The following is a 24,618-nucleotide window of genomic DNA, read 5'->3' as shown; positions in this document are numbered from 1 at the left end:
ACCGGATTGTAATAATGACAGCAGTTGCCGTTTCTATGTGCAGGGCTACTACCAACACCAGTCCTATTTCTTGCATTGTCGTCCAGTCTTTAGATGCATCTCGTAGTAAGCAATGATGCGAATAGTGCAGTTAGTATCGTCCGTTCCTTAAGCGAACGCAGCGACATCATAATGTTTCTATCGTGATCGGTGATTGGACGTTGTACGAGAGGCAACGACCACGCGGTAACGGTATCCAATCGGAGGCAGCGTTATATCGTTGTGATTTTCTCTTAACGAATACAACAAAGGTATGTAGCTATGTACGGTAGCCATTTTACGCATGGAGATTTCGTTCGCGTAAGCAGTATAGTAATAGTATACGCGCGTGATTTTTTCGACGATACGTCGAAATTACGGTGCGTGTTTCATCGTGCCTGTGTTACACAATGCGCTGAAAAAGGTAATTATCGTTGCGGATCGTGTGGGTATCGACGTGCATAAAATCGCGCGTGCGAAAATCGGACGGCGATTTCGCATCGTGAAATGGGTGGGAGAGGAGGAACGGCATCGACAGTGAACGACGACTCCAGATGCGCGCTGGACATCTTGCACGAGTGTCGTGATGCTCGTTGATCAGCCGTAAATTACGCAACGCGTAATTCGAAACGTGCTCCGAAAATTCGTCATTTCTTCGGCAGTTCTTTTGCATCGCGGGAGAGAGCGAGAGCGACAAGAGAGAGTGAGTGAGAGAGGGAGACTGCGAGCGAAATCGATAAGTGTCTTTGCGTATGGATGTGTGCTCGCCGACCTTCGTCTAGAGCTGCGGATAATATTACATAAATAGATCCGTGTGTACGCTAATTTTCCTTCCTTTCGTCGAGAGCGAAATCTTTCCTGATTTCAAGACGATCGGAGTTCTGGTATATCTTCTGTGAGGATCGAAGAGGTACTACATGTATCGCAATCTCGTCACTTTCGTTCGAAATTTCGTCTCCACGAGGCGAAAGTGCGCTTTTTTTCGGGTGCGACGAGCGTGTAAAGTCTCTTACCATGTTTAGTATAACGTATATCGTAGCACGCTTTTCGTTTCTCGAAAATATTTTCATTTTCCGTTAATTTTTTTTTTTTTTTTTTTTGTGAGTCATCCTTTGAGAATTTGGATGTTGTTTGCGACTCCGGTATCTGGACAGATAACGCTTAGGTCCACATTCGACTAACTAACGTATTACACGTGTTACATTTTCCATTTATTGTCCGACATGCACCGAAAATGTATTAAGACATTTTTGACCTCGTGTGTATAGTATCGCAAAGTAAGCAGCATGCGAATGAATGTAGGACACATTCCGTTCATTATGATATGTTAAAATGTATGTGTATCTGTGTGCGTCCGTGATTCTGATTATATATAATTCGTTATCGAATGCAGTGCATTCGTAATGTCAGGCGAGGTGTATATCGCTACATTAGCGTAACGCCATCGTGTTGAAATTCGGTGAAATGCAAGTTTAACAAGAGTTTGTTAGAGAAGGTGTTTTTTAAAATAAGTTTATAATTAAGTATTGAATTAATGATGTAATATTGAGTAATATGTACAGAATATAAAAATATGAAAAATTATCGAGAGTCTAAAGAATTGTTGGATGATTTTATTTTGTGTTTAGCATACAATATTTTATTATCAGTAATATATATTAATCATAGAAATACAATATGTAGTTAACTTTATAAGTTTAGAGAATGTGTCAGATTTTGTTTGATATCCGATAGAACAAAGCCAATTTTTTGATAAAAATGAATTATATATTGTCTTTAGAAAGAATCTTAATCCTATTTATATTTTACCGATAGATGAGTTTATTCACTATTTTTTATCATTTTCTTTTAATTAAAAATATGAACAACTTTGTATTGTATATAATACATGTATGCGTTTCTATTTTATGTTATAGTTTGAATGCCTACTCTTGGCTTGATCAAGATCTTACACTCGTCCATTAGCAGCCTATCAAAATGGCATCGACAAAGTCCAAAGAAGTTGCGGATGAGTACATCTCATCCCTGTCCGATCTTACAATCAACAGTAAGCCGCTTATCAACATGCTCACCATGTTGGCCGAAGATAACATTGAACATGCATCAGCGATAGTTCAAGCTGTTGAGACTCATCTACAAAAGGTTACTTATCTTTTATAGTTACATCCACAAATATATTTTATTCAAAATTGGATTATATATATATATATTTATATATTATATATATGTATATATATATACACGTATACATAAATACATTTTTTTGTAGAACATTAATTTGCATATAAAATTCATGATCTTTCTTCTCAATATTATTATATTTTGTTTCTAATTACAAAGCCTTCCTCTTTTTATACTCTTTAGATACAATGAAAAGTTATATTTCTATCACATGTAGCATGGCATGTACAACAATTTTGTAATTTTGTCTGTGTTACTATTTCCCATTGCATTATACATTTTGCGAACTATCTATAAAAATATTTATAAATGCGCAAACATTTTTTGCAAAAAATATATTATTAATATGTGTACCTGCTGTTAGTAGTGTTTGAATATTTTAATCTTGTATGCAATCATATATTAATTATAGTTAACGATCACAATATCAGCAGGCATATGTGTGTATGTATGTATCTTTTATAATAATAAAAGAATAGCAAAAACTAGGAACAGCGTTATTGTATATATATATAATATATATTTGAATATATGTCATGTATATATATAAATGATATATCAATATTTATAATAATGATATGATCTACTGTTATTAATAAATAAAATAATAGAGGGAAATAAAGTATTGTTTTAGATAATTTACTTTTTGATATTGCAATTATGTTAATATGAAAATATACATTCTACACACATACATTTTATCTTCCATTCATTGAAATGTAAAATATGATTAGTTTTGATTGTATATATTTTATATATTTTAATAAAATGCATTTACATATTGCTAAATACTCAGTGTCGTGATTATAATAATGCCTGAGTAATATTACCAGTGATGAATTTCCAGTACATGTGCCTTACATTACACTAACATTTGGATATTGCAGAGAATTTTTAAATCAAGTTGAGCCTAAAATATTCAAAATATTAAAATTTACTTTTAATTACTATTTTATAGAAAAATATTTCAATTAGATAATAAGTTATTATCTAACTTATAGATTGTGTAATTTATAATGTATGTAATAATGGATTCTCCTTGATATACTACACATATACGTTTTTATATAAGACATAAGATATCTTGATATTACTGGATTTTTATTTAGCTGTTCTTTGATAAATTTGTAATGGACAGTTTCCTAATGGAAATTTGATAGGCGCCTATTTTTATTTATTGCATTATTTTTATTTATAGTACTAAATGTATTGATAATTAAGCTGCAGCTTAAATAAATAAATATATATATATATATATATATATATATATATATATATATATATATATATACAAATAAAATATATTTATAATTGATTGAAGAATAAGAGTTTACTATGTATTACCTTTGTAACATTATCCTCTGAAATTTAATGCAGCAAAAAGCTTTGCTTTTCTGTATTAAATATTTTCTATAATTAGGTCTCCTATCAAGCTGTTCCAAGAAAAGATTGAGTTTGAATTAGAAAAAGAACATGTTGCTGAAGAAAAATACAATAATTCGGGAATATCTATTAAGATATTTATATATATAAAGACATTTATTTATAATTAATGAATTAGCATACATATATTATTGTTTTATATTAGGTGAGAAGTGACATCAAGTTACCAGTACTCTATCTCATCGATTCGATTGTCAAGAATGTAAATGGAGACTATCTGAATCTCTTTACGCAAAATATAGTAAACACGTTCTGCGGCGTGTTTGAAAAGGTAAATATTTTTTTATATAGTTCTTAATAATTGATATAGAGTATATATATATATTGTGTAATTATGTGCAAAAAATATTTTTTTTTCCTTTTTTTATGATAAATTACAATTGTTGATCGCGAATAACCCTTGAATTTTCTATGCGTGCATGATAAAGCAAAACTAAACTAAACTCAACTAAGTTTCTAGTATCAGGAATATTTTATAGGACGTATATAGTCGTCTAATGCTTTATATTTTACAATGACATAAGATAATTGTTTAATCAATATAATATCATTGACCTCACATCTTGTCTAAAAGGCTTCAGAAAAAGATATCATGTAGAAGTTTGATAAATTAATTTTTCCTTGTAGAAGTAATATTCAGATATTAATATCTTGTTTTGAATTTTACTACACAAATTTATATTACAGAAAAAAATATACTTATATTAGAATTTTATGAAATTTACATGCCAAAATAGAGAATTAAAAATATTTTTGAATTTAAAAAAAATCGGTTCTATGCAAATTATTGCAGCCTTTTCTATTATAAAATAACGTCGGCATCTTTATTTTTTGTAAATAGGTCGATGAGAACACAAGAGCCAGCATGTGGAAGTTGCGGCAAACGTGGAATGATGTATTTCCACCGAAAAAATTATTTTCACTAGATGTGCGGGTACAAAGTATCGATCCTGCATGGCCAATCACTGCCCCTCCTACTAATATCTCTTCAGGTTCCATACACGTTAATCCACGATTTTTTTCCACAATGGTAAATTTAATAAATATATAATAGATAAAACCACATCTTCATTATTATATTACAACTACATATTATATTATACTAAACATACTATATATTTTCAGCCTCAACAAACTACGACATCAATTGTTCCGCCTGTTAAATTGCCATCAGGGGAACCAGTAACAACAACAGAAGCAGCTATGCGAGAACAGTTGCTGAAAAAGCAACGAGAATTGTTAGAATTGCAAAAAAAGAAGATTGAGCTAGAACTGTTGCAAGCTAAAGCGAGTTTAGAGCAACAGCAAAGGCAACTTGACAAACAAGCTGGCAGCTTGAAAGCAGAAGTGGTAAGTTATATATAAGTTATATAATCAACATACTAAAATAAATATAAACTGAGAATCTTTCGTATATGGCTCTTTTTTATATAATTTAATGTATTATTATTTTTTAAGTTTATATATATAAACAGGATTCGATATTTTTTATTATAATAGGTTATACCCACTGCACATGTCCCCCCAACTACAGAGGCAGCAGCACAAGGAAAACCTGTAGCACCTGTAATACCAAATCAAACGCCGAAACAAGTAGCAAAACAAGTAAGTTAGATGTTACACACACACACACACACACACACACACACGTATATATATAAACGCAACAGTTATATATTTATTGGATATCAGGTGTTATGATTAATTACTAAATTATTTTGTTTAGTTTCCTGCAGCAGCTGCGTCACTTTTAAAGAATGCAGGAGCAAACAGCGGTCCACGAATTGCACCAGCTAGTAGTATAGCAGTAGCGTCAGCTAAGCCAGTCTCACGAGATCCACGTTTGAAACCTACTCCTGCTGTTCAGGATGCAACAACAGTACCAACAATAGATCCACGACAACGACCGAGTACGACCAGTCCGAAAGAATCACGGAGCGAAGGTCAAACGCAGCCAGTCGCAAATACAATTGTAACCTCAAACCAATTAAAGCAGCAGTTACCTTCGAAATCGGCTGTAACTAGCACTGTCAACAAGCCTCCGGCGAGTCCCGCCGGTTCCGATAATCCGACGTTATTAAACGTTATTAATAACAATCATGCTGATATGAATCTGAACAATAGTAATAATAAAACTTTTAGTGGTAATATAAATAAAGATGCTGTCTCGCATCGAACAAGTCAAAAGAAAGACCCTCGATTGACTAGTAATAGTAGTGGTAACCTAAACAGCTCCAAAATCGGTCAAGGTTTATCGGTTTGCAATAATAGTTCGTCTTCAATATTGTCAGCGAGCAATCGAGGAAGTGGAGGTGGTGACTCCAACAAGTCGAAAGACTCGAAGAGCTCGAACTCGTTACGCGGTTCTTCGTCTTCGACAGCCGATAAATCTTCCACTTCCTCTAAATCCTCGCATAGAAAAGTAGGGAATAAGTCGCGATCTAAACAGCCGCAGATCTGTCCAAGTAAGATTCAGAAAGTCGACAGAGACTCTAGTCCAGTTAGGTCAAAATCTCGTGAGAAAGACAACGGAGACAGTTCACCATCCTCACGTACTTCTCCACAATCCTCCTTCCAAGCTTCTAAAAACCGCAAGAAGAATACAAAATCCAGAAAACGTAGTCCAAGTCCCCCATATAGAATTCCCAGGCGTAATGATATAAAATCGAGTTCAAGTTTGAGCAGTTCTGGTGGTGTTACTGAGGAGGAGCAATCTGGTTCGCTGATAGTATCTCCTCCTCATCCACCAGCATTCAAAGAAATCAGACCGAATGCTAGACAGAGAAATTATGTAAGACGAAATAAAGATGACAGTCTTAGCCCGGAACGTTCTCCAGCCAGTGCTGGAAATGCTCAAATTGCTGCCGAACCAACATTGGAATCCTCTAGTAAAGATGAAGATCTCAGAGCATCACTGTCACTACCTGGCACTACTGTTTCCATATCCGAAAAGAGTGAGTCGACAAGAGTGTTTAACAAAATATACTTATATTTCTATATATATAACACATCGTCGTAATATTCATGAACATCTTTTATCATCTGTTTCAATTTTGCATGCGAGCATATTGAAAATTTTCACATACATGCTTTCTTTAGTTATTGCTAAAAATTCTGTCTTGAATATTTTCTCATAAAGGTGACTACAATGTTTGCCTCATCTCTGGTAGCAATTGCAAGACTATAGCAGGTGATATCTTTAAAAAAAAGTATAATATTTTCAACTTATTTTCTTACGTCAAGTTCGTAATTATATAATTTCAATACTTTTGATAAAAAATCTATTAATGCATTTTTTCATTTGAAAAATATTTTCTAAAAATCTAATTCTAAAGTGAAAAAATTAAAGGGACATATATTAAATAACATTAAGTTAATATTAAGGATATTAAAGGTAATATTTTAAGGTAATATTACACAACAAATTTGTCTCACACAAGTTACTCTATCTTGAATTCTTTTCCAGAAGAGGATTTAGATCTACGAGTATTACCACCTGTTAACACTAGTAAAAGACGCAGCGAAGATATAGAATCATCTCCAGCTAAGAAAACTAAGGCTGAAAAGTTTGATGCGTACGTGTTATTATACTTGTATTATTGAGTGTGGTTTGCTTTATAAATCTTGTGCGTACAATAAATAATCCGTGAATTATATATATACTCTTTTTTAACTTTACAGATTATTTGGTAATGAAGACGTAGATCTGCGTACACTGACCCATCCTAAAGCTGGTCGTCCTCCGACACCTCCACCACCCGTAATTTCCGGGGAGGACGGGAAAGATAGCTGGGCGAAGTTGAAAACGCCACCAAAAAATGAGAGAGATAAGCAAGTGAACAACGCCGATGATAAACGCGAGAGGGATCGTAACAGGGACAGACTGGGTCGTCTCAGGCTCTATAACAAACTTCCGGATGATCCTAAAGAGAGAAGAAGAACATTATCGAACGAAGAACAAGATGTCAGATCAGGGCGTCGAGGTCGGGAGAATGACAAGCCTGAGAGAAACGACGATAGAAATATCGAAATTATAATGAAGCAAGCTGCTGAACAATTAAATCAAGGATTGATTACCAAAACGCAATATAACACCTTGATACAGGAAGTGTTGCACATGAGCGAGGATCGAAAATTGCGAGCCGCACAGCGTAAAGAGAAAGAAGGTGGCACTGTAATATGGGAGAAAGGAATTAATATGGATATCGTGTCCGGTACCGGAGATCGCACTGCGACGTTCAGTCCGTCCAATGACAAGGAGATGATACGGAACAAAGAGCATCCGATACCGCGAAATCCTAATGGCCCGAGATGGCAGAATCAGCCATGGCAACAACCGTGGGCACATCCACCGGGACCACCGTATGGCGGACCGCAAGGACACTTTAATCCGGACATAAGACCGATTGGGCCTTGGCAAAATCCGCGACACTTTGGACCGATGAGACCAGATTACCAGTATCACGGCGGCTTTAATCACAGTATGGGACCCAATCCGCGGTTAGGACCCGGTATGATGGGTGGTCCGATAGGTCCTAACGGTCCGATCATGTCGAATCTTTTGCCAAACGGTCCGATGGGACCAATGGGACCCATGCCAAATTCTCCTATGGCGATGGGATGTCATCCCGCGATGATGATGAACAACGGGCCGATGACAAATCTCATGACGAATTCAAATATATCACCTTTAGCATCTGGTAGAAATTTATCGCCGAACGCATCCGCTAAATACGACCTCGATGATAACGATCAAAGTTACGGTGGCACAACGGTAAAAAACTCGGGATCGCACAGTCGTGAATTGCCGCCACCGGATCCAAAATTGTTGACCGAGATAGCGAGAGATACCATGAAATCCATAAACATCGACAATATACCGCGTGAAATTCGATATTACGGACAGACAGGTGTAGTGTTTATGAATTGGGACGATCCGCGAGAGATCGGTTTTCAGGACGGCATAAGAAGAATATTGATCGACGACAAAGACACTATTACTTGTGCATTTAACGACCAATACAAGGAGTTTATGTACGAGGGAGAAATCCATAGGTATGTTATGTCCTAATTTTTGAGAATTAAATGTGAACTGAACTCTAAGTATTCCAACGACAAAAATGATAATATTGCAAATTTTATCTTTTTAGAATCAAACTAGGTGCACCTACTCGTGAATTGTACGTCGACGATCGTTGGTACGAGTGTTATTTCGGCGGTATGCCCATAACGATCGAACTCAGCGGTAAAACAGTTAGTGTAAAACTGGAGGGTCCTCCTCCACAAGTCAAGATCGGTACCGTGAAGAGAATGGATCTCGTGGTAGCGAAAATTAATCTTATCATCAACGCGCGAAATATGGTGCCAGTATTTTTGGACGCGAAACCGCAAATGTAAGTACAATTTTCTATAATATACACGATATATTCGAGGAATTAAATAACAAATGTACTTATATAATTACACATTGTTTTTTATAGATTCGAAATTGAGGGAAAACCTCATACGCTGGAATTTACAGATGCGTTGCAAACGGTTCTTCTGAACGGACGACCGTTCAAAGTCGAATTTGGGGGATTACCTAAGCCTATTATTGTCAGAGACAAAAAACATTTCATCAGGTTTTCAGTGCTACCCAGAGGCGTCCGTGCTGGTCATGTTAAGATCACTGGAATGAAAGGTGAGAGTCCTACTGAGTCGCCACCAACGACGGCTCAAAAACCGAAAGTGGATGCTGCACCTACACCAAGCCAATTGCCGGCTGTAGAACACGAATCTACGTCACAAGATGGTTCAGATTTCACCTCGACTTCAAAACCAGGTAAAAAATTAATTTATCACATATTCTTTGTGCATTCTTATTTTGTATTTTAATTCTTCCCATTTAATACTCACCTTCATAATATTATTTTTCAGATTTGCAATTAGATATATTGTCGTCAGTTTTACCATCAGCAATGGCGCCATCATCCGGTTTATCTTATGAAGCCGAACCTGTGGAAAATCCACCAGCACCAGCACCGACATTACCGCTGAACATGAATGAATTGTTCCAAAGACTGGTCGAAACTGGCATTGTTCCCAGTCTCATGGAACAAAAGAAACAGGAGGAAGAAGAAAAGAAAGAATCCGAAATTAGCCCAGTTTCCTTCGATAAACCAGAGACTCTTAAAATGTAAGTCATCACACATTTATCAATATCACATTTGTCTTTCAGAATATACTATCTATTCAGAATAAGACAAAATGAAATGTTAAATATCAAACACCGATTTTTTTATAGCAAACAACCAGCTATCGCCGCAGCATTGTACAGCGGTATGCAATGCAGCTCCTGCGGTGCAAGATTCGCACCTGAATTGGCTACTCGATATAGCCACCATTTAGATTGGCATTTCAGACAAAACAGGCGCGAACGAGACTCCGCAAGAAAAGCGCATTCTCGGCCATGGTATTACGATATTAGTGATTGGATACAATTCGAAGAAATAGAAGATTTAGAGGATAGAGGTCTGTATCTTTTTTTCTTTGGTTGCGCGATATAATAAGATAATTGTTCCGTTTTACAACTAGTGTTTTTAGTGATTTATTAAACAAATGATTTTAATCATTTATAAACACTTACGTCTAATTATTATGCCAAAATATTATTTCAAACATAGACAGCAATATATTAGAGGAGAGATAAGTAAGCAAATGAGAGTGGTTATAATGATATGTATGTGGCTATATACAATATATATATATGTGTGTGTGTGTGGTTCATGTTATTATATGTGGTAAATTTGCTCATTAATGTAGGATAGATATATTTATATAGATTTATATAGATATATTTATTTAAAGACATCAAGTTAAACTTAATATCTAATTGAATTATACACAATGATATTTAGGCGAACAAAAAGATATTTAAACAAACTAAGTTTTTGGAGCCATCAAAAATCATGTGTTGAATCAAATCATTTTGACTCAATATCTTCCTCACTTTTAAATCTATAGAGATTCGTGATTTTTTTTCATCTTTTTTTCCTTTAGTTCAAAGCTGGTTCGAGACTGAAAAACAGACGGCGGAAACGGAAGGTATGGCTACTGATGATACGCCTCAGGAAACATTGCAGCCCAGCGTACCGACTGGCAGCGACGAAGATTCACGATGTCAGGTATGCCACGACACATTCGAACAATTTTATAACGAGGAAAAAGAAGAGTGGCATTTGAGACCAGCAGTTAATTATGAAAAAAAGAATTATCATCCACTCTGTCTGGAAGATTACAAGGTTGGTTTTTCTTTTTATTCTTCTGGATATGTAAGTTTAAATTTTGTCGCCTGATACGTTGATATATTTCATTAACGAAATTTCCGTTTGTTGCATTCTTACAAAAATAGGAAAAAAGTCTAGTGGTACGTGATTCATTAATTTATATTTATAGCACATTTGTTTCCGTTCATACATATCTGTTTATAATGTATATAAGAAATTAATTTCATTTATCTTCTTATATATATTATATATACTATATTTTACTCTATAATAAATAGATATGTAGGTGTACAAGCACAAGAACAATGCATCTAAAAAAGGAAAAAAAATGGACAAAGAATATTTTTCATGAATTATCTTTGTTTACATTTCATTATGTAATTGTTCTCACTTGCACTAATCAATTATAATGTAAATCATAATGAAGGTAAACTCAAACTTTCTATTATGCGATTGTTACAGAACGGATTAATCCTATTTTTATTATCACTGTCATTATTAAGCTAGTAAAATTATAATGATTTGTAATTGTGATTTATTGTTGAAACTTTAGAGAGCATTGGAAAAAACTGCCTTGGCACTTGAAGAGGCGGTCTCGGAAATCGAAGAAGGTAAAATAGAGTGTTCCGAAGAAAGGCCCGGAGATGAATTTAAACAGGAGAAATCCAATGTAGAAATATCAAATAAAGAACTTGAACTTACGGAAACTTCAGAACAAATAAAAGAAAGTCCCTTAGAGACTGCTACATTGAAAACTAAAGAAAAACTTGCTGACATACAGAATTCTGAAATTACGCAAGACGAAACAGAAGATAAAGAAAAGAGAGAAAATGCTGAAGAAAGTACAGTTATACCAGATACTGAGGTAAACGCGCCTATGATGAATGAAGAAGAGAAATCTCCGGGCGAAGATGTAATCACACCATTCGAAAATATTAAGATTAAAGAGGAGCCATTGGACGACATTGGTGAACAAGATAATAGCGAAATGTTTGCTTTCCTGGATAAACTGGATCATCAGATTAAAGAGGAACCTATGGATCCTGAACCTGAACCCGAACTAGGTATATATTTGTATCTATCTTAAGTTACTATAAAGAAATTTTCTATTTCATACACACACATACAGACGATTTTATAATATTTTATTCCCATTAGATCCCGAACAAATTGTGAATGAATCGGGTACTGTAGATACGACATACGCTGCAGTGAAAAGTTCCATTGATGGAAATGTAGAATTAGACTCGACACCAGCACTTGTACCAGCAGCTCCATCGCGGATTAAGATCAATATCACTAAACCACTTAACAGTAATAAAGAATCAGAAGAGAATAAAGAAAAAGAAAAGACAGCGGTCGAGACGCCTGTAGAGGAAAATGCGGAACAACCGTTAGTACCAGCTTCTATTAAACCCAGTTTACAGGGTAGAAAGCTATCAAATTTACCTCCTGTGGAGAAAGGGCAGGAGTTGTCGGGACTCTGCTCTATTATGTAAATAATATGTGTACAAAACTTCATCAAGTAAGTTTCTATGAATTCAAATAATACAAGTGTATAAAGTGCTAGATTTACATTTAGATCATAAGATGTATTTCTAAGCTTATTTATACCTTGTACATTGTAATTTTGTGCAACTTGTACGACATGATATCATCCTTATACAATGTTTTTCACTCTTTGTTTAATACACTGGTATTTTATCTTTGTAAGGTATTTTGTAATATCTTACAAAGACAAAATAGCAATCTATCACACATTATACCAATATCTTGGTGTTTCTGTGTAAGATTTTGTCTAAATTTATTGATAATTGATCTGTAAACAAATTTAAATTAACTTGGCAAATTAGTTCAAATTTATTACATAGATTTTATGCACGATTTACTTAGAAATACAATAAAAGATGCTTTACTTTTATATAATTAGTACCGGAATAAACGTTAGGTCGTACAAGTTAACAATGTGTAAAATGCGTGCAAGTATGTGTGAGTGTACCTTAAGTATTAACATTTTGATGAATGCAAAAAGAAAAAGAAGCGCAGAACTGTATATATTTTATGTAATTTAGAAAGATATAGTAGAGCATTCCCGCGCGAGTGAGTGTATTTTAAGTAAAATCGTGTTTTGTGATGAGAGAATTATTGCAAATTTGATAATTTATGCTCACTGAAAACTTCAAGTATACCATTTATACTTGTGTACAAATTTGATGATTTGCACTCTGAAAACTTCAAGTACAATTGTACTTGTACGAAACACGACAAATCCTTAAAAACGAATACACCCAATAAGTTCGTTATACGAAATAACGATTGCCTGATTCATTTTAAGATGTACAAATAATGTGATATATGAGTTGTAAAATATATACACAAATTACCAACGGAAAAACAATGACGACGACACTGGATAAGGAAAATGACTACTATTACTCTATTAGAGAACATTATTTTGTTGTATAAAAGAAGACTTATTTACTACAGGTTTGACTTCCTTTTTAATTAACCTTTCTACAATATCCTTTATGATACTTATAATCTCAAAGCTATATTTAAGGCCTGAACTTGAATTCGTAAGACACTTCAAATACAATAAAGACATTAATAAAAAGTTAATCTTTTGTTGTTATAATGTCTTCATATTCAATAAACTATGCATTCAAGATTAAATGGTTGTTATTGATTTTTACCCTTCAAGATTCTATTTAGAAAATATTAAGAGGAAATTTGATTATTTCTCAATTACATTCATTTCAAGTAATTATTTCAATAAAATTGCATTTTCAAGATAATTAAAAAAAAGAAAACATATTCGACATTGTTTTTCCATTCAAAAAATTACTTAAATGTGCTGTATTAATATACAGCCACATTTGTTTTCAATAGGGATAAATTAAATAAAATACAACAGCCCTGAAATCTTTATTCATAAATTGCAATTGTGTGGCCATCTGGGAAAAGGCACAGTGTCCTTGATATTATTAATTCCCAAAACACATTGCAAGAATCTTTCAAATCCCATTCCAAAACCACCTGTTGGTATATTCCCATGTTTACGTAATTCTAAATACCATGAAAGATTTCTCATAGAAGGTAATTTTAACTCTAATTTCCCATAATCATCCTCACGTATACTGCCTCCTACCATTTCGCCCACTTTTGGTGCTAACAGGTCCAGTGCTGCTACCTTTTATAAGAAAATTCATATAAAATAGATATTTTTAATCAAGAAAAAATATACATTTCTTGTAAAAGTTGCACATTATTTGTTCTTATTAGCTCACCTTAGATGAATCATCAGTACATTCTTTCATATAAAACGATTTAATGTCTTTTGGCCAGTTTATAATAAATATTGGTACTCCATCATTATATTCTACTAAAAATAATTCGTGCTCTTTTGAAAATGCCTCTCCATATTTAACGGGTTGTTGCAACTGATTCGCGTGATTATTTAATACATTAAATGCCTCTTCATATGTTAAACATCCAAATGTTTTATTCACCCACCGCAGTTCAGGGGCACCAATTGAATACAAATCTGAAGCTCCCTTTTCAATCAATCGCTTAGTAACTTCTTTTACTAAAAGCTCAATTTCCTCTATCAATTCCTCAATATGCGTAATAAAAGCTATCTCTCCTTCTAGCATATAAAATTCTGACAAATGTAATCTCGATTTAGAATTTTCTGCTCTAAATGTGGGTCCAAAAGTGTACACTTTTGTGAGAGCTCTGAAAAAGTTCTAGCAGTACATTAGTATTTCATAATTTAGCATAACTATAAAAAGATATATGATATTGATGATATATATCAGAGAGAATTTAATCACCTTGCTACAGCTTCTAAATGCAACTGTCCAGAAACAGTAAGAAAAGCAGTTGTATTGAAATAAATCTCATCTTCTGATTGATCTTCCTTTCTCATATTTTTCAAAATCTCTTTTGAATGCGGTTTAACAGTAAATACTTCACCCGCACCTTCACAATCATTAGATGTCAAAATTGGTGTGTGTACACTTATAAACCCCCTATCTCTTAAATGATCATTAATTATTATAGTGGCAAGATCACGTAGCCTCAATAAACTAGAGAAGCTACGTGTTCTTGGTCTCAAATGTAAATACTGTCTGACATAGTCTTGATCATATTTCTTTCTTGGTGCAAAAGGATATTCATCTTCTGCGACATTACATGTACCAATTACGTGAACATTAGTCGCACGTAATTCGGCTTTACCACTGGGAGCTAAGCCTAATTCTCCTTCCGCACTAATACTACACCCGTAACGTACATTATTGTGTTTAAGAGTCTTTGGTATAACAACTTGTAACATTTCGCAGCTCGATCCATCGGAAATGTCAACAAAGATATTATCCTTCATCTTTCGGAGTGCGCGTACCCATCCCTAAGTATAGAGATCAATACATATTTGTGTAGAATTGTAGATACCTAATCTAGGTACCCTACTGTAAATTATATTATAAGTATGATAATAAAAAAGAAAAACAACATTTGAAAGCATCATTGTCAATCCTTATTGTAAAATATCTTGTAAACTAGCAATATGTATCTGTCAAATCTCTGTAAATACATATAAGAGTCAGGTTTTTCTTTTTGCAAATATCGATTAGAATACGTAACCAGAAATATCAAGGATGTTCAAACAACGTCAAAGATATTCGAAAGATATAAAATTGTAATCTTTCAAATATTTTTAAGACATCTTTTGGACAATCCGTTTAGAGATGCGAAAAATCGCATATTAGAGCACGTCTAACCTGTACTTTTGTACGATTTCCAATCGCCTCTTTCGACGTTATGTCTGAAATTGTCGAGCATTTATGTACACCGCAATTAATGATGTTTGTATTAAAGCGATACAGTCTCCTGACATTTTTCGAAAACATTTCCTAGATCACTTCGAACAATTCAATTCCAGAAAAATGCTTATACTCGCACAAGAGAATTCAAAATGGAGTCGTACATCATCGGGATTAGACTATTAGACATTAGAGGCGCGAGTAGAGTAAGAGAAGCAAATAATGCCGCATCTTTATGGTAAAACACGCAGCTGCATTTGATTCTACATCCCATCCAATAATCTTACCGTAGCTTACTATAATTCGGCAACTGTTTATTACCTGTTTATTATTAAGTGAAGCTTTTTTTTATATTTCTATAAAAAAATAGAACATATCTCAAACATAGCAATATAAAAGATCGGTATAAAAAAAAGAAAATGATTTTACGATAATTATTAATTTGCCAGAATATCAATTCTACATCCTCCAATCTGTAATTGTAGTATGTGTGAGATGAATCAAGCCTAAAACTTGATTAGATTTTCTCTCTCTCTCTCTCTCTCTCTCTCTCTCTCTCTCTGTTCAATCTAAGAGAATTGCGCAATATATTGCGATACCTGTCGACTATAAGAAAAACAGAAATTATTTTTATTTTTTATTTACACAATTATTGCCAATGCTGAAAATCTTTATCAATAATAAAATTAAAACTTTAGATTGTCAATAATGTAAAGCAAACTATCCACTACTGAGAAATATTATTTAAATATAAAGAAAACATTTTATTTTTCAAACATTTGCGATTTTTTTCATTGTGACTATATGTTCCGCTTGAATTGATTTTCTTTGTATTTATTGTATAACACTTTGAAAATCAATACACATCAGACAAGATTGCAAGGGATAGTCTATATAACAACTTATTGGTGTTAATGTTAATTATTAAAAAAGTTTTCCAATATATTTTATTTTAAAATTTAGTTCAATATATATCATATACTTATTAGAGCTCTTTTTACACACACTTTATATATTTCTTACATATAATATGTTTCTTGATTTTATTTTTGCAGTTAAAGATGAGAAGTTTTTCCTGAAAAAATTTTGGTTGTCCTGTCTGTAAATTTCGGCCTCTAATTTCCTTTATCTTTCAATGTTTTTCCTTGATTCAAATAGATACAATGCACAATTATAATTACAGTATCATTGTCTCTCTCTCTCTCTCTCTCTCTCTCTCTCTCTATATATATATATATATATATATATATATATATATATATATATATATATACACACATACAAAATTTATAATGTAAATTATAGTAAAACATATCTCCAATATATACATACAATATATACATATATATACATACATAATGACACTATGATTACAATTACACATTGTACCTACAAAATTCACATTCTTGTAAATTTTACAAAATTAAATTTGCCAAGATATAATAACATAATATAAAATACAATATAAATTATATTTACTTTAGTTTGTATAGTGTGTTCTTTATCATTTTTTCAATTGAATCTATTTGAATTGGTTATGTTTTTATTTTACAGGTTACACACCTTGACTAGAGATTTATTATAGCTGTCAACAATTGTTAGGTGTGTTTTAACTTATATATGATATATTGATAAAGTTTCTAATTTTTTAATAACTATTGTGCTATCTTATCAATTTCAGTTATTTATTAATTGATTTTTTTTTATATTGGAAGAAGTAATTGGAAATAATAAACAAATATCTTATTAGGGATCAAGATACATTTCTTTTATATGCTTTTTTTTACTATTGCACTGAAAAAAATAATTTTAAGTAATTATATTATGCAAATATATCAAAATTAATGATGTAATTTAGTAAGAAATGTATCACGTTCAGTATCCTCTGCTCTTTCATCTTCAGTTTTAGCAGCAAGGCTTTCAAAATCAGGGGTAACTGCTTCTGCACCAATTGAATAAGATGCTGCTTCTTCTTGCCCTTTCTCATTATTTGCATCGCCAACAAGAAGCTGAAACATGTTTAATATTGATTTATATCACCTATTTAATTCCAAAAAAATTAAGAAAAAGAAAATGTAGTACCTTTTGATTCCCTGAAGATTCAGGCCTCGATTGATCAGCTTCTGCCAAATCCTCATTATAACCAGGCTTAGCATTAGTAGAAGTAGTAGGGAGAGTATTTGCACAGTCGAGTGAGAATGTTCCCTGATAATATTGGATTATAATTTAGATGAGAAGTTTTTATATATATCATGTAATAGAATTTTGTACTTATTTTATATTATTTTTACCGATATTTCCAAATGGTCTAGTAATGGTATTTGACATGAAGCTGGAGAAGATGCAGTATCTACATGAGATGTCGCAACCAATTCAGTCACAGATAATTGATTTTCCAAACCAAAGCCTAGTATTGCACCGACATCCGAGTCTTCGTCGCTAGACTGACAACTTTCACTTGGAGTTAAGTCAGGTGCCTCGTTCTACATAAAATTGTTATTAATAGATACAGAATTCAATATTATTGCAGAATAATTTGTATAAATGCACATACGTTACAACAAGAGCAGATTATATACTAACCAATGGATTAGTTAATGTTCGCGTGTCCTGTAAAGTAGTGATCTTAGCCAGTGATCTTAGTAAGTGAGATCGCAATCTGTGGTCCTCGCTAATAGTCTTAATTTCTCTCAAAATAATGATTAGAAAATCGGGTCGCCTTTTATTCGCTGCAATGAGCGAACTGATTGCCTCTTTCATCTCTGAACTGTTCATAATAAATTGCTCGAACTAATATATATTTTTTTAATGTAATAATAAAGAATTATACATATTCAATCTATTTTTTAATTAATAGATGTATCTTAATCATCTTATGATAATAAATCTTAAGAAAGATTCAAACCTGAGATTATTAAAGATGTTATCGTCATTCGTTGCAGATGCTAATCGAAAAGACCCATGAGCTTCTTCCCAAAGATTATCAACTTGTTGAGACATCTCATTTGCTATAATATTACTACGACTAGTAGCATTTTCCCTGTCTTGCTGTTGTAGATTTGACGATAGTTGTAAATTTAATGAATATTGTGCTTCTGCACCGATTAATGGTAACGGTATATTATCAGTTCCTTGTTCTCTATTCCGCTTATCTTTCCTTAAAAATTAAATAAAAAATATTATATAAAGAACGTAGTAGTAAGAAGTATATTAATATCGATCTAATAATCTTTATATGCCATACATTAGTGAACTATTGACACTACTTCCACTTGTGTTAGTCGTGTTTGCAGAACATGTTGAATTTGCTATAACTACTGGAGAGTCAGTTATTGTTTTTACGTTTCCTGAGAGCAGATTTTGCCGAGAATAACTGAAAATAAAAAAAGATATGGTTTAAGAAAGGTAATTTATATTTATAATTTTATGTAAAAATTAAAATATCAAAGTTTATGTTTAAAAAATTTATATTAATACATAAAATAAGTTGTCTGTTATGGAAAAACAAAACTTTAAGTTAGAATGGCAGAACAGAATGTCGTGTTTGCAATCGCAAATAAATCACAAAAGTTAATCTCTATGTTAAGACAATTATTGTCACGCTGCATGCACATTAATGTCGGTTATGAAAAAACTTAGATTGATGATATATTCTATCTAATCATGAAAAGTTTCTTTACGTACCTATATATTACCTACCAACAAATGTTTTCCTTATTTATTTTTTTGTTTGTATTAACTACACAGGATTATTTAACTGAATTATGATATAGGCTATACGTGCTTAAATATCTCAATATTAAACAAGGGTAGTGATAATTGAAAAGTATAAGACAGAAAATGACAAAGACGGAGATTGTGATGTTTATTACTAAATGTAATACATTAGAGTTACAGAAAAATAGAAAACAAAAACGCGCAACGAATCTGATCAAACTATTTCGAAATATTATGGAATACGACAAATATGAAATAATATAGTACAAATTTCTGACATAAAATTATTTCCATAAATAATTATTATCGGATTCTACTGATTATTATTGGAGTTTAATTAATTTCATATTTATCTTTGTTTATTATGGCAATCATGTTAAAAATCAAATATAATGAAGAGAGATTTTTAATGAGAGAGATTTTTAGACAGGAAAAAATTTTCTTTATATTCAAGTAAATAAAAATTTAACTATGAAAGTAAGAGTAAATACGCAATAAAATATAATTTTTTACAAGTCTGCATTACACTTTTATAACATATTAGAAAAGACGAGGCATATACTCGTGTGTCGACTTGTAAATTAATTTTTTTACCTTCGAAAATTGTCCCAGTAGTTGTTTGCTCTATTACCAGGAGGTACTTGATTGTTCAATTGTTGCTGCTGTTGTTGTTGTGAGTTAGAAGTAACTATCGGAGTATGCGATAATGTTGAAGAATTAGGGAGTGACACAAGATTTGGTAAAGACGAACTAGGAGGCAAAGTCGCGTCCAACGTATCACCGAGATTGTGAACGCTGCGGCTCAGGTTAGAATATTCCTCCTGATTTTCAGCATTATTGACGCGCTGCGGTACTTCATTTTGCGATCTCACTTGTAATTGCAGTTGAGAAATAGCAGCGCGCATGGATTGTAACTCGCGTTGCTGCGTCCACAGAAGCTGACAACACTGTTGTACTGTCGTACCCATCATTTGCAGTTGTTGAGCTTGCGAACCCAATAATAATTGCCGATAATATTCGACCGAAGCTAAAAAAAAAAGAAAAAAAAAATCATCTCAACATTTCCTTCTTTAATCTTTTAAAGTTTTGAAATATTATTTTTGATTTGATATTTTACCATGTTGTCCTTGATTTACGATAGATGCAGGTGGTACAGGACAAGCTGACCAATTATTATTAAATCCACCATTCTCAATAGCAGTGATTTGTGGACCAATATCCAATAAATTGTCTGATGTAGATATGCCATCCACACTTTGCTCGTTAGAACCTCCTCCACCTATAAAAAACATACATGATAAAAATACATTTTTTAAATATTATTATAACAAATAATAACAATAATTACCTGTGGCAGTAGAAGGTGGCCAGATATTTGCAGGTGTGCTGGTATGACTAGCCTGCGAAACCGAGCTTCTTTGACTATTGTGATCTGGCACTTGGACATCTCGATTTGCATTGGATGGCTGCGTTTGTTCCTATTTTTTTAAAAGAAGTTGTATAATTGCGATTATGTAAACAAGAAAAGAGAATGTGTAAAAAATATGAAATTCGGACCTTTTTTATAAAATCTTCCAGTTGACGTCTTTTAGCTTGCATGGGTTGAGTCTCCGTAGTAACATTATTACTCTGTTTTTTTTCGCTTGCATTTAGCGGTATAAGCGCTGGAGGCGGGCTCGAAGATGAAAAAGAGGACGAAGAAGTAGGATGGGTAACACCGGATAATGGTTGCTTTAAACGTTGTAATTCAGCTCGCGTGGCTTGAAGCAAAGCCGATTGTTCCTTAAGTTCTCGTGTTACGATCTAAAGAAATGTTGCAATTTACACATTATGTTAAAAAATATTATGATTGCTGTTTTATTACCTGTATATCTTCAATTGTAGGCACGGAATTTCGAATTTTTCCATGACCAACATCGTCGCTATCGCTTCGGCATTCAAATGAAATATTTGCTACCTCTTCAGTAATCCCAATGTCTGCTGCACCTTCACAGTTTACATCAATATCTTGTTCAAGCTCAGAAGTAGAATCCATAGAATCGCGGATTCTTGTGCCATCTTCCATTAGAGCTTTTATATGTGCAAGCTGTGCTTTCATTGCCTCTAATTCCGCGGCTTTATCTCTAATTGTGTTTCTTGAGCTTTCAGAAAGCTGGATAATACAATAGAATTGCTAAATATAAAATTCTGTCAAGTTATTTGTTTAAATATGAGTTAGAAATAAATACATATTTTTTCTAGAATAAGACACAATAGTAATCAGCTTTCACCAATATTATAATAGATAAAAAAAATATTTGCATATTATGTAAAAATTATGGAGCAAATTTTGAGATACATATTATAAGTATGTGATTGTCATTTATATCACATTAAAAATGAAAAATAAAACTAATACAACTAACTCTATCAGATGTCTCTATGGCTTGTAATTCTGCTACAAGATGGTCCATGTGTTTCTTTTTTGTTTGAAGTTGCGCTAACTTCCCTCTTAGCACCGCCGTTTCTGATTCAAGTTGTTCGACATTAATCGGATCCGGCAGACACGCACGGTTGGCTTCCCATGTATCCGAATTGGATGTATTCTCTTGTTGATTCTCTTGTTGCAGAAGTATTTGTTGTGCTTGACGTGCCTCATTCAATCTTTCTCTGACACGCATTTGCATGCCCATCAAGTTAGCTTGTTGCTCTTGCAATTGTGCGAGTTTGTTCTGATAATCTTCCATATTTCTCCGTAATCGCATCTCTCTATTAGCGTCGCCGCGTTCATCTACGTCTTCTCTTCCGTTTTCGCCATTCTGTGCAAATAAAATATTCAATTTAAAAAGAAGTCAAAGTTTGTCGCCAATATTTCAATAACCATTAAATGTTAATAACCTCATCAAAAACGCCGTGATTATATTGCTCCAATAATTTGGATAGCTTTGTCTCGCTATCTTGAAGATCCTCCACCATTCTATTTAACTTCTCTTTCTGGACTTGTGCGCGCTATAAAATGTTTATATAGTTACAATATTGAAAAATAATTTAAGCAAAATTCTATAACATAAAATATTAAAAATATCATACCCATACACTATGTTATTATTGTACATGTAATACGTACAAGATCGGAGGATTGACTAAGAGGTTCCATCATTGTCGCAGTGATTCTAATATAGTCCCTGATCTGATTTAATCGGCTCTCTACTTGGTTTCTATCGGGCTTTAAGGAATATAATAACAAAATCAAAATTACAATAATCATCATTTGCAAAAGAGAGACTAAAAATACAATTAATGTAGCATAGTACCATCTTATTAACATTGGAAAGCTTTTCTTGTGGTAAATGTGGTGATTGAGTTCTAGGTTCAATAGGTGGTACCATTTTTAGCCAAGGTATATATTCTTCTGCACTATAATTACACTGACTTGCTGAGCTATGTGATGCTATGATAACGAGTGGAATTACAAATAATATTTATTATTATAGAAAAAAATGTGTAGATAGACTCAAATATATGTATATATTCACCACAATCAGATAAATCTTGGTATGAAGTAAAATATGAAGAAGGCAGTAGAGAGGAAGCTGATCTCGTGTTGCTGTTCTTTGCTGCTCTTGATACTCTTGGTTCACTTTCACGCTCACTCACTGCTTGCCAACTCAACTGAATCTAACAGAAAATTTTTTTTACATAGATAAGATATTTATGCAAATGTAAAAATAAGATTAAATTAAGTAAAGTGATTAGGACAATGCCCGTAGCTCTACTGTTACCAATGTGGTTCCACTTTTGTGAGTATTCTTAGAGCAAGAAACACCCCACTATTCTATAGCCTATTAATAGATTGAATTCGATACTGCTAGGAGCAGCTCGATCGCATATCTCTGTCAGAAAATTTCAAGCATCTTGTATGGCTAAATATTTTTTTAATTCTTAAACTAATTTCTATTTTAATCTCTGTGCATACATTATACAATTATTTCTTTATATGATTCTATAACGCAATAACAAAAAGAAAATAAATTATAACAATTACAAACAATAATTTAAATAAAATTTATAATATCTTAAAATAATAAATTTCATAATAATCTCTTTATTTTGTGATAAAAATAATTATTTAAAGAAAGTCAAATATATAATGATAAAAAATGCATTGTATGTTTTTTCTTAATAATGCATACATACATACATCTCCTAATAATAAAATAAAAGAGAAAGAAAGAGAAAGAAAGAGAGAGAGAGAGAGAGAAAGGGAGTAATAAAGAACGAATTTCTCTTTTGGCGAATTTACCAAATTGTTAAAATGTTGCGGGTGGCCGTGATAAGCCGAGCGGTTTGTGAGCCGCTGATTAACGGCGGATTGCTCTCGGTTTCTATCGTTTCTTCGATTGCTTTTCGGCAGGGTGCCCGTGTTGCGGGGACCACCACCGCCGTTAACGCCGGGAGACATCTCGCCGTTCTCTTCTCTTTCGTTAACGAATATAAAACTATGCACTATTCGATTCCGCTATTCTCGTGGCAAACGTCACTCGATACGTTAACCCTCACCGCAACGATCGCGTTAAACGGTCTTCGAATCACTTCTAATTTTATTTACCTGGAGAATACGCGAGAAAGAAGACGCGAGCGATAGAAAAATCTTATGTTCCCGATAGAACCAAATCAGGACGACGAAACTGCGTGCCCGCGATTCTTATAGCAGTGCTGTCTCGGCGATGCGAAATCGCATCCGGCTGGTCTTACGTCAAAATATTTGGCAGACCCGATTGAAAGATTACTATAAATAAGACAGGCCATTGACGTGTTTCGCCACGATGGATGTATATCGATCGTAAGTTTACTTTGACAGCTATTAAACTGGCTTCTAACGCCCCGTACGCAATATCGCGGCCATTTTTAAATACTGTTCAACTTTTGCTTGCATGTCATACATATACATATGCATATACATATCATATACATATACATATACATACACATATACATATACATACACATATACATATACATATACATATACATATACATATACATATACATATACATATACATATACATATACATATACATATACATATACATATACATATACATAACATATACATATACATATACATATACATATACATATACATATACATAACATATACATATACATATATATATATATATATATTGTA

General features: G+C 33.0%; 3 protein-coding genes across 10 annotated transcripts; 1 reads left to right on the top strand and 2 right to left on the bottom strand.

Annotated features, from left to right (window-relative positions):
* Window positions 1-315: 315 nt before the first annotated feature.
* Window positions 316-13,514, top strand: Pcf11 (Pcf11 cleavage and polyadenylation factor subunit). 7 transcript variants are annotated; one of them, XM_070303449.1, is made up of 19 exons: window positions 316-442; window positions 1,935-2,160; window positions 3,788-3,913; window positions 4,484-4,672; window positions 4,768-4,992; window positions 5,143-5,247; window positions 5,369-6,596; window positions 6,782-6,832; window positions 7,109-7,217; window positions 7,324-8,697; window positions 8,793-9,035; window positions 9,123-9,463; window positions 9,559-9,817; window positions 9,926-10,152; window positions 10,681-10,922; window positions 11,033-11,047; window positions 11,461-11,971; window positions 12,066-12,432; window positions 13,243-13,512. In XM_070303449.1, exons 2-18 carry the CDS (start codon window positions 1,996-1,998, stop codon window positions 12,404-12,406), a joined length of 5,751 nt encoding a protein of 1,916 aa, XP_070159550.1. In that variant the 5' UTR covers window positions 316-442; window positions 1,935-1,995; the 3' UTR covers window positions 12,407-12,432; window positions 13,243-13,512. The 7 variants fall into 7 exon arrangements, with proteins under 7 accessions (XP_070159550.1, XP_070159548.1, XP_070159554.1 ...); XM_070303447.1 differs by having other exon boundaries at window positions 12,066-13,514; XM_070303448.1 differs by lacking the exon at window positions 316-442 and adding an exon at window positions 449-721 and having other exon boundaries at window positions 12,066-13,514.
* On the bottom strand, window positions 11,274-15,889 carry Asnrs-m (asparagine--tRNA ligase, mitochondrial). 2 transcript variants are annotated; one of them, XM_070303457.1, is made up of 5 exons: window positions 15,689-15,889; window positions 14,741-15,315; window positions 14,195-14,642; window positions 14,015-14,097; window positions 13,831-13,943 (listed from the first exon to the last, which is right to left on the bottom strand). In XM_070303457.1, the coding sequence occupies exons 1-5, from the start codon at window positions 15,815-15,817 to the stop codon at window positions 13,922-13,924; spliced, it is 1,257 nt and encodes a 418-aa protein (XP_070159558.1). In that variant the 5' UTR covers window positions 15,818-15,889; the 3' UTR covers window positions 13,831-13,921. The 2 variants fall into 2 exon arrangements, with proteins under 2 accessions (XP_070159557.1, XP_070159558.1); XM_070303456.1 differs by having other exon boundaries at window positions 11,274-14,097; window positions 15,689-15,888.
* Window positions 15,890-17,143: 1,254 nt separating this feature from the next.
* On the bottom strand, window positions 17,144-24,339 carry Cmb (combover). Its single transcript, XM_070303455.1, has 17 exons — window positions 23,730-24,339; window positions 22,963-23,104; window positions 22,741-22,877; window positions 22,554-22,652; window positions 22,325-22,435; window positions 21,853-22,245; window positions 21,312-21,599; window positions 21,005-21,250; window positions 20,796-20,925; window positions 20,565-20,726; window positions 20,042-20,474; window positions 18,975-19,103; window positions 18,636-18,887; window positions 18,314-18,497; window positions 18,022-18,213; window positions 17,813-17,935; window positions 17,144-17,739 (listed from the first exon to the last, which is right to left on the bottom strand). The coding sequence occupies exons 1-17, from the start codon at window positions 23,886-23,888 to the stop codon at window positions 17,572-17,574; spliced, it is 3,348 nt and encodes a 1,115-aa protein (XP_070159556.1). The 5' UTR covers window positions 23,889-24,339; the 3' UTR covers window positions 17,144-17,571.
* Between the last annotated feature and the right edge of the window lie 279 nt (window positions 24,340-24,618).

Source organism: Polyergus mexicanus, unplaced genomic scaffold (assembly GCF_030449975.1).
Source record: "Polyergus mexicanus isolate NDT 795.1 unplaced genomic scaffold, iyPolMexi1.0 SCAF_10, whole genome shotgun sequence".
Classification (NCBI taxonomy): Eukaryota; Metazoa; Arthropoda; class Insecta; order Hymenoptera; family Formicidae; genus Polyergus; species Polyergus mexicanus.
Note: the sequence above shows the minus strand (reverse complement) of the source record. Positions and strands in the feature narration are given on the sequence as shown.